This window comes from Piliocolobus tephrosceles, chromosome Y (genome assembly GCF_002776525.5).
Source record: "Piliocolobus tephrosceles isolate RC106 chromosome Y, ASM277652v3, whole genome shotgun sequence".
Classification (NCBI taxonomy): domain Eukaryota; kingdom Metazoa; phylum Chordata; class Mammalia; order Primates; family Cercopithecidae; genus Piliocolobus; species Piliocolobus tephrosceles.
The window spans coordinates 3630845-3643975 of NC_045456.1; the positions used below are offsets into that span (position 1 = coordinate 3630845).

At 45.5% G+C, this 13131-nt stretch overlaps 2 protein-coding genes across 2 annotated transcripts in view; both read left to right on the top strand.

Moving 5' to 3' along the window:
* LOC113222357 (SH3 domain-containing kinase-binding protein 1-like) overlaps window positions 1-13131 on the top strand; it is a 62505-nt gene that overhangs the window by 28083 nt on the left and 21291 nt on the right. Inside the window, exon 2 of the mRNA XM_026451896.1 lies at window positions 9783-9944. Coding sequence (XP_026307681.1) covers window positions 9783-9944 — 162 coding nt within the window. The remainder of the gene's footprint in view (window positions 1-9782; window positions 9945-13131) is intronic.
* The window catches only part of LOC111531657 (SH3 domain-containing kinase-binding protein 1), a 307782-nt gene continuing 304437 nt past the window's right edge, over window positions 9787-13131 (top strand). The window contains exon 1 of the mRNA XM_026451886.2: window positions 9787-9940. The gene's annotated coding sequence lies outside the window, so the exon portion shown is untranslated. The remainder of the gene's footprint in view (window positions 9941-13131) is intronic.

Sequence of the window (13131 nt, forward strand, 5' to 3'; positions counted from 1 at the left end):
TCTCTGTCGCCCAGGCTGAAGTGCAGTGGTGCCATCTTGACTCACTGCAACCTCCGCCTCCTGGGTTCAAGCAATTCTCTGCCTCAGCCTCCTGAGTAGCTGGGATTACAGGCTCCCGCCACCACACCCGGCTAATTTTTTTGTGTTTATAATAGAAACAGGTTTTCACTATCTTGGCCAGGCTGGTCTTGAACTCCTGACCTTGTGATTTGCCCGCCTCGGCATCCCAAAGTGCTGGGATTACAGGCGTGAGCCACCGCGCCCGGCCTCTAATGCATATTATTAAAAGGGCTGTGTGTTAGCTTTGCAAAGGTTAGTTTCAGTCAGGAAGTGTTTGATAACTCTTTGTTTTTGCTCCTTGAACTTTTGTTCCAGGGACAGCCCCTGGTGAGGCAGAGGCTTCAGAAGGCAAGTGGTGGAGGACTCAAGGCCCTCAGGTTTTGTGAATGCTTTCCCATCCAGGCCCTGCATCTCATTCTGATCTTTGATTGAATGCCCCTTTGCTGTCGGAGGCATTGGTTGTGGTGGAGGTAAGAGTGAAATCAAGGCTGATCACAGTAACTTGAGAGGCCTGGACCAGTGGCATATACTTGTTTTGTGGCTAACTGGTCATGTTAATCATCAGCTTTCTCTAGCCTTCAAGTTAAATAACAAGGCTCACGTTTGTAACTGCATTTCTTTGCGTTGCATGGTAAGGTATAGTTTGAGGTCAGTACTTTCTCAGGACACTCCTGGTGTCGTATGGCGCACTCAGTCACCAGCATTTATTGAGCACCTACTATGTGCCAGACACCAGTTGAGGAGGAGAGGGTGCTCAGATCTGCCCTTTAAGGGCTCCCGTTCCTGGGTGTGTGTAGGGAGGGCATGTAGGGGAAGCCCTCCCAGCATACCATGATAATGGCCTGCAAGACTAGCATCTGGCATTAATGGAGCAGCTTCTGTATACAGTTTACAGATATCACCTCTCACCCTTGCCACAGATCATCTTCCGATTTTAAACACAAAGAAAGTGGGCTTGAGCTAGGAATCTCACTCCACGTCACATAACCAGTGAATGTCTAAGCTGGAATTTGCTCCCAAGCCTGCTGGGGTTTTCTCCTACACCTCATGCTTAGAGGTGACAAGAGAGGAGAGATGGGCTGGGAGACTCAGGTTCCTTGGGCCGTCGTGGAAAGTAGCAAGTGACAAGAGCATCCTTAATGGTGTCTGAGGCAGGCAATGGTGGGCCTTTCTTTCCTCTCACACAGCCGGGTTGTTTTTTCTCTTCTTTCTTGATTCATCTCTTTTTCGCTTTCCCTGCTGCTGCCCAATTCTTTGAGCTGCTACTGTGCCTGCTACAGACATCGTTGAACCCTGCCAGAGGCCATCCAGCCACAGGTGTGCTGCCTCCTGCCCAGGGAGAGAGTTCGGGTCCAGGGACTGTCTGTTACTGGGGTCCGTGTTCTGAGCCTGTCTTTGTTAGGGAAGCTGATGTTCAGTTTTTAAGATGCAGGGCTTGGAAATTTCCTGCTTGTTGAGTTGGTGTCCCTTAGTGGTGTGTTTGTGAAGACACCAAAAGGAAAACGTGGCTGGTATGTAGGTCAGCTTTATTGTACACAGAGATCCCCATAGTACCTGTGGCCTTCACCTGGGAAATTCAGGCCCCCAAACCCTTCAGCCCTGACACTAATGGGAAGGCACCGAATGGTGAGAACTTGGTCTTGTGCAGACTTGCGTAGAGAAGAGTCTGTGTGTATGTAAAATTGATGCATGGCTGGGCATGATGGCTCACTCCTGCCATCCCAGCACTTTGGGAGGCCAAAGCGGGTAGATAACCTGAGGTCAGGAGTTTGAGACCAACCTGACCAACATGGTGAAACCCCGTCTCTACTGAAAAATACAAAAATTAGCCAGGCGTGGTGGCAGGCGCCTGTAATCCCAGCTACTCAGGAGGCTGAGGCAAGAGAATTGCTTGAACCCAGCAGGGGGAGGTTGCAGTGAGCTGAGATCACGCCCTTGCACTTCAGCCTGGGGGACAAGAGCAAGACTCCGTCTCAAAAAAAAAAAAAAAAGTTGATGCATGAGTATCTGTCATGGTTCTCTGGTTTTAAGTAAAAGAAACCAACTCTTCCTTAACTAACATAGCAAAAAGGATTTATCAGAAGGCATTGGGGTGGTTTATAGGGTAGAAGGAGAAGCTAGAGGATCAGGTCTCAGAAAGATGGCAACTGGGCAGCTTCAGGGATCTCACTTCTGAGAGCCCTGGTGGGGGAATCTGCTCCAGCCATCTCCAGTGTTTGTCACATTGCTTTGATCACAGTTGGGTCCTATGCCATACATTGGCTGGCAGAGGGCAGGGCATGTTGATGGACAGTCCCATCAAACTATCTCATGGTGGAGGGGAAGTTCCCCCAAATAGTTCCCCTCCCTGCATGGGGAGTGTTCTCCCGCTAGGGCACAAACACAGTCTACCACCTCAATGACTGAAAATCTACAATAATGCATTCTTAAATATATATTGTGTAGACTTTTAATTTTAATTGTATTATTATTATTATTATTTGAGACAGATTCTTGCTCTGTTGCCCAGGCTGGAGTGCAGTGGCATGATCTCAACTCCCTGCAACCTCCGCCTCCCGGGTTCAAGCTATTCTCCTGCCTCAGCCTCCTGAATAGCTGGGATTACAGGCATGTGCCACCACGCCCAGCTAATGTTTGTATTTTTAGTAGAGACAGGGTTTCACCATGTTGGTCAGACTGGTCTTGAACTCCTGACCTTGTGATCTGCCCGCCTCGGCCTCCCGAAGTGTTGGGATTACAGGCGTGAGCCACTGAGCTTGGCCAATTTTTATTTGTAAGAGCTGTATTGAGGTATAAAATTTCACCCATTTTAAGTGTACAGTTTAATACTTTTCAAGTAAATTTACAGCATCCTATAACTCTCACCACAGTTTAATTTGAGAATATTTCCGTCACCCCAAAAAGATTCTTCATACCCATCTGCAGTCCATCCCCATTCCCATCCCCAGCCCTAGGCAGCCACTGATCGGTTTTCTGTCTTTTTAGAGTTGAACATAGGTTTTTTAATATGTTCCTGACTGGTGTAACTTTTTCTGGGTATTTTGGAAACTATGTTATACATGAAAGAAAAAAAGAGACCCCCCTCTGCCTGCATCAATGGTGTGAAAGTCTGTATCTCACTGGTCTCAGGTTTCTCTGCTTTCTCTTTTAGATCCTTCTCTCCAGTGGACCGTAATTTAGGAGAGCGTAGCCCCGGGCTTGATGCTGCCGTTATTTACCTCTCAATCTCTCTAAGCCTAAGTCATGGAACCTTCTAGGACTCAGTTCCTCATCTGTAAAATTCAGAAAAAAAAATAGACACGATGATATCTGATGTTCTTTCCATCTCTAATGCTCAGCACTCATGATCTTTTTTGGTGAAGTCTTTTTTAACAAAAAATTACTTCTTGATTTTCTATGCTCTTCAGAGGACTGAAACAAAACATTAAAATTAAAAATGTATTCTTCAGAACTCACAGAACAGAATAAGTGCAAAAGCAGTAAGTGTGTAACATTTCTACTTTTGAAATGATTAAAGCTTACGGCAGCGAGACCTCTGTGACATTGTGTATATGTGTGTACAGCGGAGGAAATTAATTGGAAACTTTCATTCTTCTTCATGCTTTCTGGTTTATTCAAATATTTATTGAGGCAGACAGGATGCCAGGTGAGGGATTTAGAATCCTGGCAAAGATAAGGGCTTTTCCCAGATGAAGGTTGCAGTCTGGTTGGGGTAAGTCAGTGTGAAATTATAGCAAGGTGAGCTGGTCCTAGGAGAGAGGAAGGACAGTGAGCAGAGGGAGGTAGGGAGGGACTGGGTCACAGAACAGGGCCATGGATACATCACCACCACCACCTCCGCTACTGTGAGAAACTGGCCCTGAGAAGCTGCTAGGCAGCTGGCTTAGCCAACCCACAGTTAAAAACCGCCCATTTCATCTTTGACGGAGGAGACATTCCAGCAAGTTTGAAGGTAGAGATAGGGGAGGGTGAAGTGTTTTGCGTTTCTAAGCAGATCTCTTATCTCCCCTGGCTCTATCTTTTTGTAACATGGGGTTAACTGTAGCATTGGTTTTTGCAGTGACTGTCGATACAGCAAACTTGTGGAGGCTGGCTTTTGGCACAGCAGACAGCTGGAGGGTGGTATTTTTCTGATGGGGAGATGTTCTTAAGTTTTGTAATTTATGGTGTCTTTAAATATGGGATTTCGTTTACTGTTACCCTAATTACACCTCTGATGTATTTTATTTAGCTTAATGCTTTAATTTTCTGCTCATGCCCAGAGGTAATTTCTCAAAGGGTAACACTTAAAAAAAAGTCTTAGGTAATGTTTCATCCTTCCTGCAGTTACCTGCAGCCTCTTGAAGGCAAGGAAATGGGTTTTGGGGGCACAGACTTTCTTCTGGGCTCTTGTGATATAATTTTGGTTGTGTTTGTATCATCCAAGATCTTCACCACCTGTTTGCCAAGTATCCTAAACCATTCTGTTCTATAGGGACATGATACAAGCCACATGTCATTTTAAATGTTCTAGTAGTCACATTAATAAAATTTTAAAAAGGTAAAATTAATTGGAATAATATATTTATTTAACCCAGCAGATCTAAAACATCACTTCAACGTGCAGTTGATATGAAAATAATGAGCTATTTCACATTATTTTTATCTAAACAAGTCTTTGGAACTTGGGATGTATCTTATAGCACATGTCAGTTCAGACTAGCCACATTCCAAGTAGTCATTAGCCACATTTGCAGTGACACTGTATTGGACAGCAAAGTTCTAAACCTCTCAGAGGCTTGCAGAGGGCCCTGGAAAGTGCCCTTAGAGTGGGTGGGAGAGACATATCCTCATGATTTATGAGCTCTCAACAAAGCCACAGGTTTCCTCTTCTTAGAGAAACCTGATATGTAAAAAAAATTCATCTTGACAGGAAAGGTAAAGCAGGAAGTAATTATTCATGTTACAAAAGAATTAACCACAGGATCTTTTAAATAGCAAGCTCGCTTAGTGCACGGAAGAATATGACTCAATTTGCAAAATGTGATTGACACTTGACATTTTAGTAGCACCTTTGTTGGGCTGGGAACGGTCTATCATCATAAAATGCAACCTGAGCGGTCAGTTGATCAAGTCTTTATTGAGCACCTACTGCATGTCATGGATCCTTATAGGGGCCCCAGCAGAACTAAGGGTGATCCATACCCAGAAGGCATTCAGGGGCTCACGGGGAAGACAAGACACAGCTTGGGATTGCTTCAGTGGCAGGGGCCAGGGAGGTCTTGGGTCTAGAAGAGCTTAGAAGGTGATGTGGAGGCAGTCAGGGCCCAGCTGTGGCCAGAAGGCCAGGAGGCTGTACATGATTACTTAAGTTTAAAGAAAGGGCAATGGCCGGGGTGGTCGCTCATGCCTGTAATCCCAGCACTTTGGGAGGCCAAGACAGGCAGGAACATTTGAAGTCAGCCTGACCAACACAGTGAAATCCTGTCTCTACAAAAAATACAAAAATTAGCTGGGTGTGGTGTGCACCTGTAGTCCCAGCTACTTGGAAGGCTGAGGTGGGAGGAACACTTGAGCCTGGGAGACGGAGGTTGCAGTGAGCTGAGATAGTGCCACTGTACTCTAGCCTGGGCAACAGAGCCAGACCCTGTCTCAAAACAAAGAATCTTTTTTTAGTATCTTCTTAATTATGTATAGATTGTATACGTATATTACTGTACTAATTGAAGATCAAGAAAACCCCAGAGAAGCTCTTACACTGTTATTATTAGGCTTAACAAACTTTTGAAACACATACAATTGAGTATTGTATGCCTTTAGACATTGGTGGAAAAATGAAGACATTTTCTTCATGATTCAGGTATATAGTTTTAAAATATCTTGCTAATCCTGATGGTTCCACACCAATGTCAAGGGTGGAAGGAAACCCATATTACGAATGATCTTGATAACTGAAAGTTTGGGGGCCATCTCCCCGTAAGATCTGATGTGTCTTCCCCATGTGGCGGGCCAAGAACTCCCAGCAGAAGCTGAAGTGACACCTCTATCATTTTTCCTTCCTTCCTTCCTTCCTTCCTTCCTTCCTTCCTTCCTTCCTTCTTCCCTCCTTCCCTCCCTTCCTCCCTCCCTCCCTTCCTCCCTCCCTCCCTTCCTCCCTCCCTTCCTCCCTCCCTCCCTTCCTTCCTTCCTTTTTTTTTTTTTGATAGAGTTTTGCTCTTTCACCCAGGCTGGAGTACAGTGGCACAATCTTGGCTCACCGTAACCTCCACCTTCTGGTTTCAAGCGACTCTCCTGCCTCAGCTTCCGGGGTAGCTAGGATTACAAGCACCTGCCACCAAGTCCGGCAAATTTTTGTGTGTTTAGTGGAGATGGGGCTTCACCATGTTGGCTAGGCTGGTCTCAAACTCCTGACCTTGTGATCAGCTGGCCTTGGCCTCCCAAAGTGCTGAGATTACAGGCATGAGCCATCGCGCTTGGCCAGCTCTACCATTTTCTTGGCACTTGGCCTCGTGTTGTCTACAGCTCCTACTTTCTTTACACAAATCTTTTCGAGCAGCTGACGCACTTTGTGAGGGTGATTTCAGCAAGAAGGGGTCATAGCCATAAGGAGGCTTTCCTAGGAGGCACCAGAGAACTGCAGGGCACCCCATGGTGGGGACACAGTCAAACCATATCAGATGAGAATTATTAGCTTTGACATACAACTGAGACCTAGAGAAGTTAGCATCATATAGAATGCTGGTGCTTGCTCTGGTGGTACTCCTTGGTTCCACTGTCCCTCTGGCTGCTTCCTGCCCCTTGAAGGATCCTTGACTGTGTGTCCTGGAGGCTGGGTGAAGGAGCCTGTGCCATTCCGTCAGTGGAACAATAGATAAGTTGAATTATTACTTTTTTAAAGTTAAAACAAAATGAATAGACATTGTAATTTTTTTCTCCCATCATCTCAATGGATGCTTGAAGCAAACACATCCCACTGGAGAGCACTAGGTCAGAAAATAAGCTTAGCTTCTTTGCTGAGCTTTAGGCTCTTTAACTGGGAAGATAGGCATCAGAATGTTGGGAGGGTTAAGTGAGATAGTGTAGGAAAAAGTATCTGACACATGAACAGTGGTTACTGTAATCTCAGTTCCTATGGCAAAGCTTTTTTGTTTGTTTTTGAGTCAGGGTCTCACTCTGTCACCCAGGCTGGAGTGCAGTGGTGCAGTCATGGCTCACTGCAGCCTCAAACTCCTGGGCTCAAGCCATCCTTCTGCCTTACCCTCCCCAGTTGCTGGGACTACAGGTGCGTGTCACCATGCCTGGCTAATTTTAAAATTTCTTTTGTAGAGATGAAGTCTTGCTATGTTGCCCAGATTGGGCTCGAACTCCTGGCCTCAAGTGATCCTCCCACCTTGGCCTCCCAAAGTGTTGGGATTACAGATGTGAGCTGGCAAAGGTTTAATAGATCAATATCTAGGCGATCTGAGGAAAGCTGTGTTTTAATTGACCTGTTCCAATTGTTATGATGGCTCATTTTAACTGCTGGGGTTAGGGGCGTAGCATGATACCATAAAGTTAGAGTGTTCATGCCTGCGTATTGTCAGGAACACAGAGATATCTGCAAAGGTTGCCTTGTTCATGTTCTTCCACTCCTCCTTTCTGTTAATAAGTGATAAGAATGGTTCACAACGCAACTTCATCCTGGGCAGATTTATGCAGTAAAGTCAGCCAGCTAACTTTGGAATACAAAAATGATATAGGAAAGGAATTTCCACTTCGAGTTGCTTATGAACTGTCTGGTTTAGCAGATGTTATGAGTGGACAGACAGAGCACGCCAACTTGGGTGGATAGGATGTTTGGAACCGAAAGTGCTTTGGGAATGTATCCCAAATGGATATGCAAAGCCCATGTGACGGGCACCCACTCACCTACCAGTGTTTTTCCTTGAAAACCTATCTCAGTTTATTGAAGTTTGTTGTTGTTGTTTTAAACTCATTTGTGCTTTTTGTCTCCCATTTAAGAAATCTTTGCCAAACCTAAGGTCATTAAGATTTTCTCCTATCCATTCTTATAAAAAGTTTTACAATTTTAGCTCTTACACTTAGGTCTGTGATCTATTTTGAGTTAATTTTAGTATATGCATGCTTTACAGAGCTCATTTAACTTTCCCTCTTCCATTATTTTATCATAATTTCTGAATTGCTAATTCACCACTTGGGGTTTTATCTAATTTTTGCTATCCTTGTATTCATTCATTTGCCATTCATTCATTCATATGGATCTGCAAATAAAAAAGGAAAAGGTGGCCGGGCACGGTGGCTCATGCCTGTAATCCCAGCACTTTGGGAGGCCGAGGCGGGCAGATCATCTGAGGTCAGGAGTTCGAGACCAGCCTGGCCAACATGGTGAAACCCCATCCCTACTAAAAATACAAAAATTAGCTGGGTGGGGTGGCATGCATTCAAGGAGAATCGCTCGAACGTGGGAGGCGGAAGTTACGGTGATCTGAGATTGCACCACTACACTCCAGTCTGGGTGACAGAGTGAGACTCCATCTCAAAAAAAAAAGGAAAAGGTTATGAAATTGGTTCATATTGAGGTGGTCATGAGGAGAAGCCCAGTTTAAATGAATTGCATAATTGATATATGGATAAGTTAACTAGTTTTTGGATTGGTTAATGCTGCTAATTTGCATTGGCACTTTGTCAATGAGAAGACCCACCTTTCTTACCTGTTGCCTTTGCTCGTTACCAAGTATGAGAGGTTGCCGTAGATCAGGAAAACAATGTAACATGGAAGTGATGTGTAAGAGCTCATCTGTTGAGAGGGCAGTTGTGGTTTTGATGTAGGCAGTCTGAGACATTGGCTTGGCCAGCCGGGCCCTCTATACCAGCTGTCTTTACACGTGTTGTCACTGCAAGATGAGTGTTACCTCCGTAGGATGGTGTTACTAGTCTGTTCTTATGCTGCTAATAAAGACATACCTAAGATTGGGTAATTTATAAAGGAAAGAGGTTTAATGGACTCAGTTCAGGATGACTGGGGAGGCCTCAGGAAACTTACAATCATGACAGAAGGGAAAGCAAACACATCCTTCTTCACATGGTGGCAGGAAGGAGAAATGCCAAACAAAAGGGGGAAAAGCCCCTTATAAAACCATCAGATCTTGTGAGAACTCACTATCACAAGAACAGCATGAGGGTAACTGCCCTCATAGTTCAATTACCTCCCACCGGGTCCCTCCCACAACACTTGGGGATTATGGGAACTACAATTCAAGGTGAGATTTGAGTGGGGACACAGCCAAACCATATCAGATGGGGATTATTAGCTTTGACATTTTGTACAACTGAGACCCAGAGAGGTTAGCATCACATAGTATTGGTGGGGGATGGGAGACCCAGAAGTTAAACTGACATCTGTTGTCTGTACGCTGAGCTCAGGGAGACAATGCTGGACACCCTCTGGGTGGGGCAAATGTTGTTAGCTGGCTGTCATCATGCAGCTTCCCCTCTGAAGCGCCTGCTAGCCCCAAGACCTGTAGGCCACCCTGCCTGTGCCTGACCACGGACCAGCACTTTGTGGTTTCTGTGCTATAGGCTTCAGGTTAACCAACATTGGGTTACTGTGTGTGGCCCTGTTATTTTGAATATTTGTAGAGGGGAAGTCCCTTTAATGTGACTTTACTGGCCTTCAGGGATACTGGGCCTCAGCCTTCTCCAACATCTGACCTAAATTACTTTGTTTTCCCTGTTCCTTCCAGTGGAGGCCATAGTGGAGTTTGACTACCAGGCCCAGCACGACGATGAGCTGACGATCAGCGTGGGTGAAATCATCACCAACATCAGGAAGGAGGATGGAGGCTGGTGGGAGGGACAGATCAATGGCAGGAGAGGTTTGTTCCCTGACAACTTTGTAAGAGTGAGTACAAAGCAAAACCCTTTTCCTGTCTCCTGTATGGGCTCTGCTGACCAAAGGCTATGGGGGCGCTTGAGGATGAATTGCATGAACTCTCTTAGGGGATGGCTTGAACTCCTTTGTGATATCAAGAGAAGCATGTATAGTTTTGCCCTTGGTATCTGGGATACTTGTTTTGAAATTGCTTTTTTAAGGCTCAGGATGATCTCTTTCCACTGTGTATCACTTCTTAGAATATGCTAAGGCTGGGCACAGTGGCTCACTCCTGTAATCCCAGCACTCAGGGAGGCTGAGGTGGGCAGATCGCTTGAGATCAGGAGTTTGAGACCAGCCTGGCCAATATGGTGAAACTCCATCTCTACTAAAAATAAAAAAATACAAAAATTAGCCAGGTGTGGTGGCATGTACCTGTAGTCCCAGCTACTTGGGAGACTGAGGCAGAATAATCATTTGAAGTCGGGAGATGGAGGTTTCAGTGAGCCCACATTGTGCCACTGCATTCCAGCCTGGGCAAGAGAGCGAGACTGTCTCAAAAAAAAAAAAAAAAAAAAAAAAAAAAAAGTAAAGCTTGTTAAATTGTTGTATGTACTTGTTTATTTGCTTTGGGAGTTTAAAAGAATTTTACTTTTTTCTATTCCTTGCAAAATGGAGGTAAAACTCAGTTTTGACCACTTAAATGAAATAACAATTAAATGTAGAATTCAGCTAGACATGGTGGCTCATGCCTATAATCCCAGCACTTTGGGGGGTTGAGACAGGAGGGTCACTTGAGCCCAGGAGTTTGAGACCAACCTGGGCAATATAGGGAGACCCCTGTCTCTACAAAAATAAAATAAAAAAATTAGTCAGGCATGGTGGTTTGCACCTGTAGTCTCAGCTACTTGGGAGGCTGTGGTGGGAGGATCACTTGAGCCTGGGAGGTTGAGACTCCTGTGAGCCATGATCATGCCAGAGCACTCCCTGTCTCTAAATAAATAAACAAATAAATAAATGTAGAATCTAAATTATGGAATGCTTTTTTTTTTTTTTTTTGAGACGGAGTCTCCCTCTGTTGCCCAGGCTGGAGTGCAGTGGCACGATCTCCACTCACTGCAAGCTCCGCCTCCCGGGTTCATGCCATTCTCCTGCCTCAGCCTCCCGTGTAGCTGGGACTACAGGCGCCCGCCACCACACCCGGCTAATTTTTTGTATTTATAGTAGAGACAGGGTGGTCTCAATCTCCTGACCTCGTGATCCGCCAGTCTCGGCCTCCCAAAGTGCTGGGATTACAGGCGTGAGCCACTGCGCCTGGCCTATGGAATGCTTTAAATGAATGAATGAATATAGAATTCAAATTACGCAATGTTTTCCACCTTTGTATTCATATTGCCTTTTTTCTTTTTTTTTTTTTTTTGAGACAGAGTCTTGCTCTGTTGCCCAGGTTGGAGTGCAGGCATGATCTTGATCTCAGCTCACTACAACCTCCACCTCCCAGGTTCAAATGATTCTCGTGCCTCAGCCTCCCGAGTAGCTGGGATTACAGGCACGTGCCACCCTTGCCTGACTAATTTTTGTATTTTTTTTTTAGTAGAGATGGGGTTTCACCATATTGGCCAGGCTAGTCTCAAACTCCTGACCTCAAGTGATCCGCCCACCGCAGCCTCTCAAAGTGCTGGGATTACAGGTTTGAGCCACCACGCCTGGCTCATATTGCCTTTTTGATAGGAGCAATATCATTTTCCCTTACCCTTTTATGTCCATGAAGCATTGAACAAAACTTACTTCTTCAGTAATGTTTTGAAAATTATGCCTTTTGGAGAAGTCATCTACAGGTTAATTATAAAAATGTAACTCATTCATATTAATAAATTACCACACAGTTGTAAGTAATACTTTGAATTGTTGGGTAGAAAAGGATCACCTGGAGGCTGTTCCTCATGGGGAATATTAACTAGGTCTAAAAGTCCCCATGCCATAAACTTTCTATCTCATACTGGAGAAGAATGGATTGTTCTCAGAAGAATGGATTGTCCTCAGTAGGAAGACCTGCATGCAGAAGTCCCCAGGTCCCCTGCTGTAGTCTCCATGTTACCAGATAATACTTAAGAGGCCTGTGCCTTGGATACAGGGAGGCAGGTAGTATGGGGAACCTTGGGCCCAGAGAAGCAGGTGACCCCCACCAAAGGAGCCCTGAGGGCTGGGTGGGAGGGGTTTTTTTTATGACAAGGGGTTGTTGATGAAAAATGTGTGATATACACTGGACTTCCAATCACTATCCTTTCAGAGTCTAAAATGAATAGAAACCTATTTAAATCTTTCTTTTTTTTTTTTTTTTTTTTTTGAGACGGAGTCTCGCTCTATCGCCCAGGCTGGAGTGCAGTGGCCGGATCTCAGCTCACTGCAAGCTCTGCCTCCCGTGTTTATGCCATTCTCCTGCCTCAGCCTCCCGAGTAGCTGGGACTACAGGCGCCCGCCACCACGCCTGGCTAATTTTTTGTATTTTTAGTAGAGATGGGGTTTCACCGTGTTAGCCAGGATGGTCTCGATCTCCTGACCTCGTGATCCGCCCACCTCGGCCTCCCAAAGTGCTGGGATTACAGGCTTGAGCCACCGCGCCCGGCCTAAATCTTTCTTTAGGATCTTGTCTCAGGGTGATCCCGCTAGCATTTCTGTTTTCTTTTCTCTTTGATGTGAAAAGGCTAGGGAGAGTTTTGTAGGGAACATGCTACTAAACATTGCTTTCTGGAGTTGTAGGAATATAGGCTTTCCCTGCACTGGACTACACTTGAATCTAGCCTCTCGCCCCCATTTTAAGAGTGGGAAAGTGCTGCATCTGGGCCACTACAGATCGACTCTGTGGAGGTGTGAATGGGAGTTCTTTTGCATATCCAAACAAAGACCCCAGTTTTAGGAAAGGAGCATCCCTGAAGTTGAGCTGCATTCTAGTGTGGAAAGAGGGTTTTTCCAGATAAAAGGGGCAGTTGTTAGAGTGAAGATGAAGGAGGAAGGAATGACAGAGGGGGACTGTGGGAAAGAGAGAAGACCCTGGGAAGGAGGGAAGACTGTGGGAAGGATAGCAAGATTGTGGGAAAGTGAGCAGGACTGTGGGGAAGAGAGAGGAGGGCCCTGGGAAGGAAGGAGGACTGTGGGAAGGTGAGGTGGACGATGGGAAAGAGGGAGCAGGACCCTGGGAAGGAAGGAGGACTGTGGGAAGG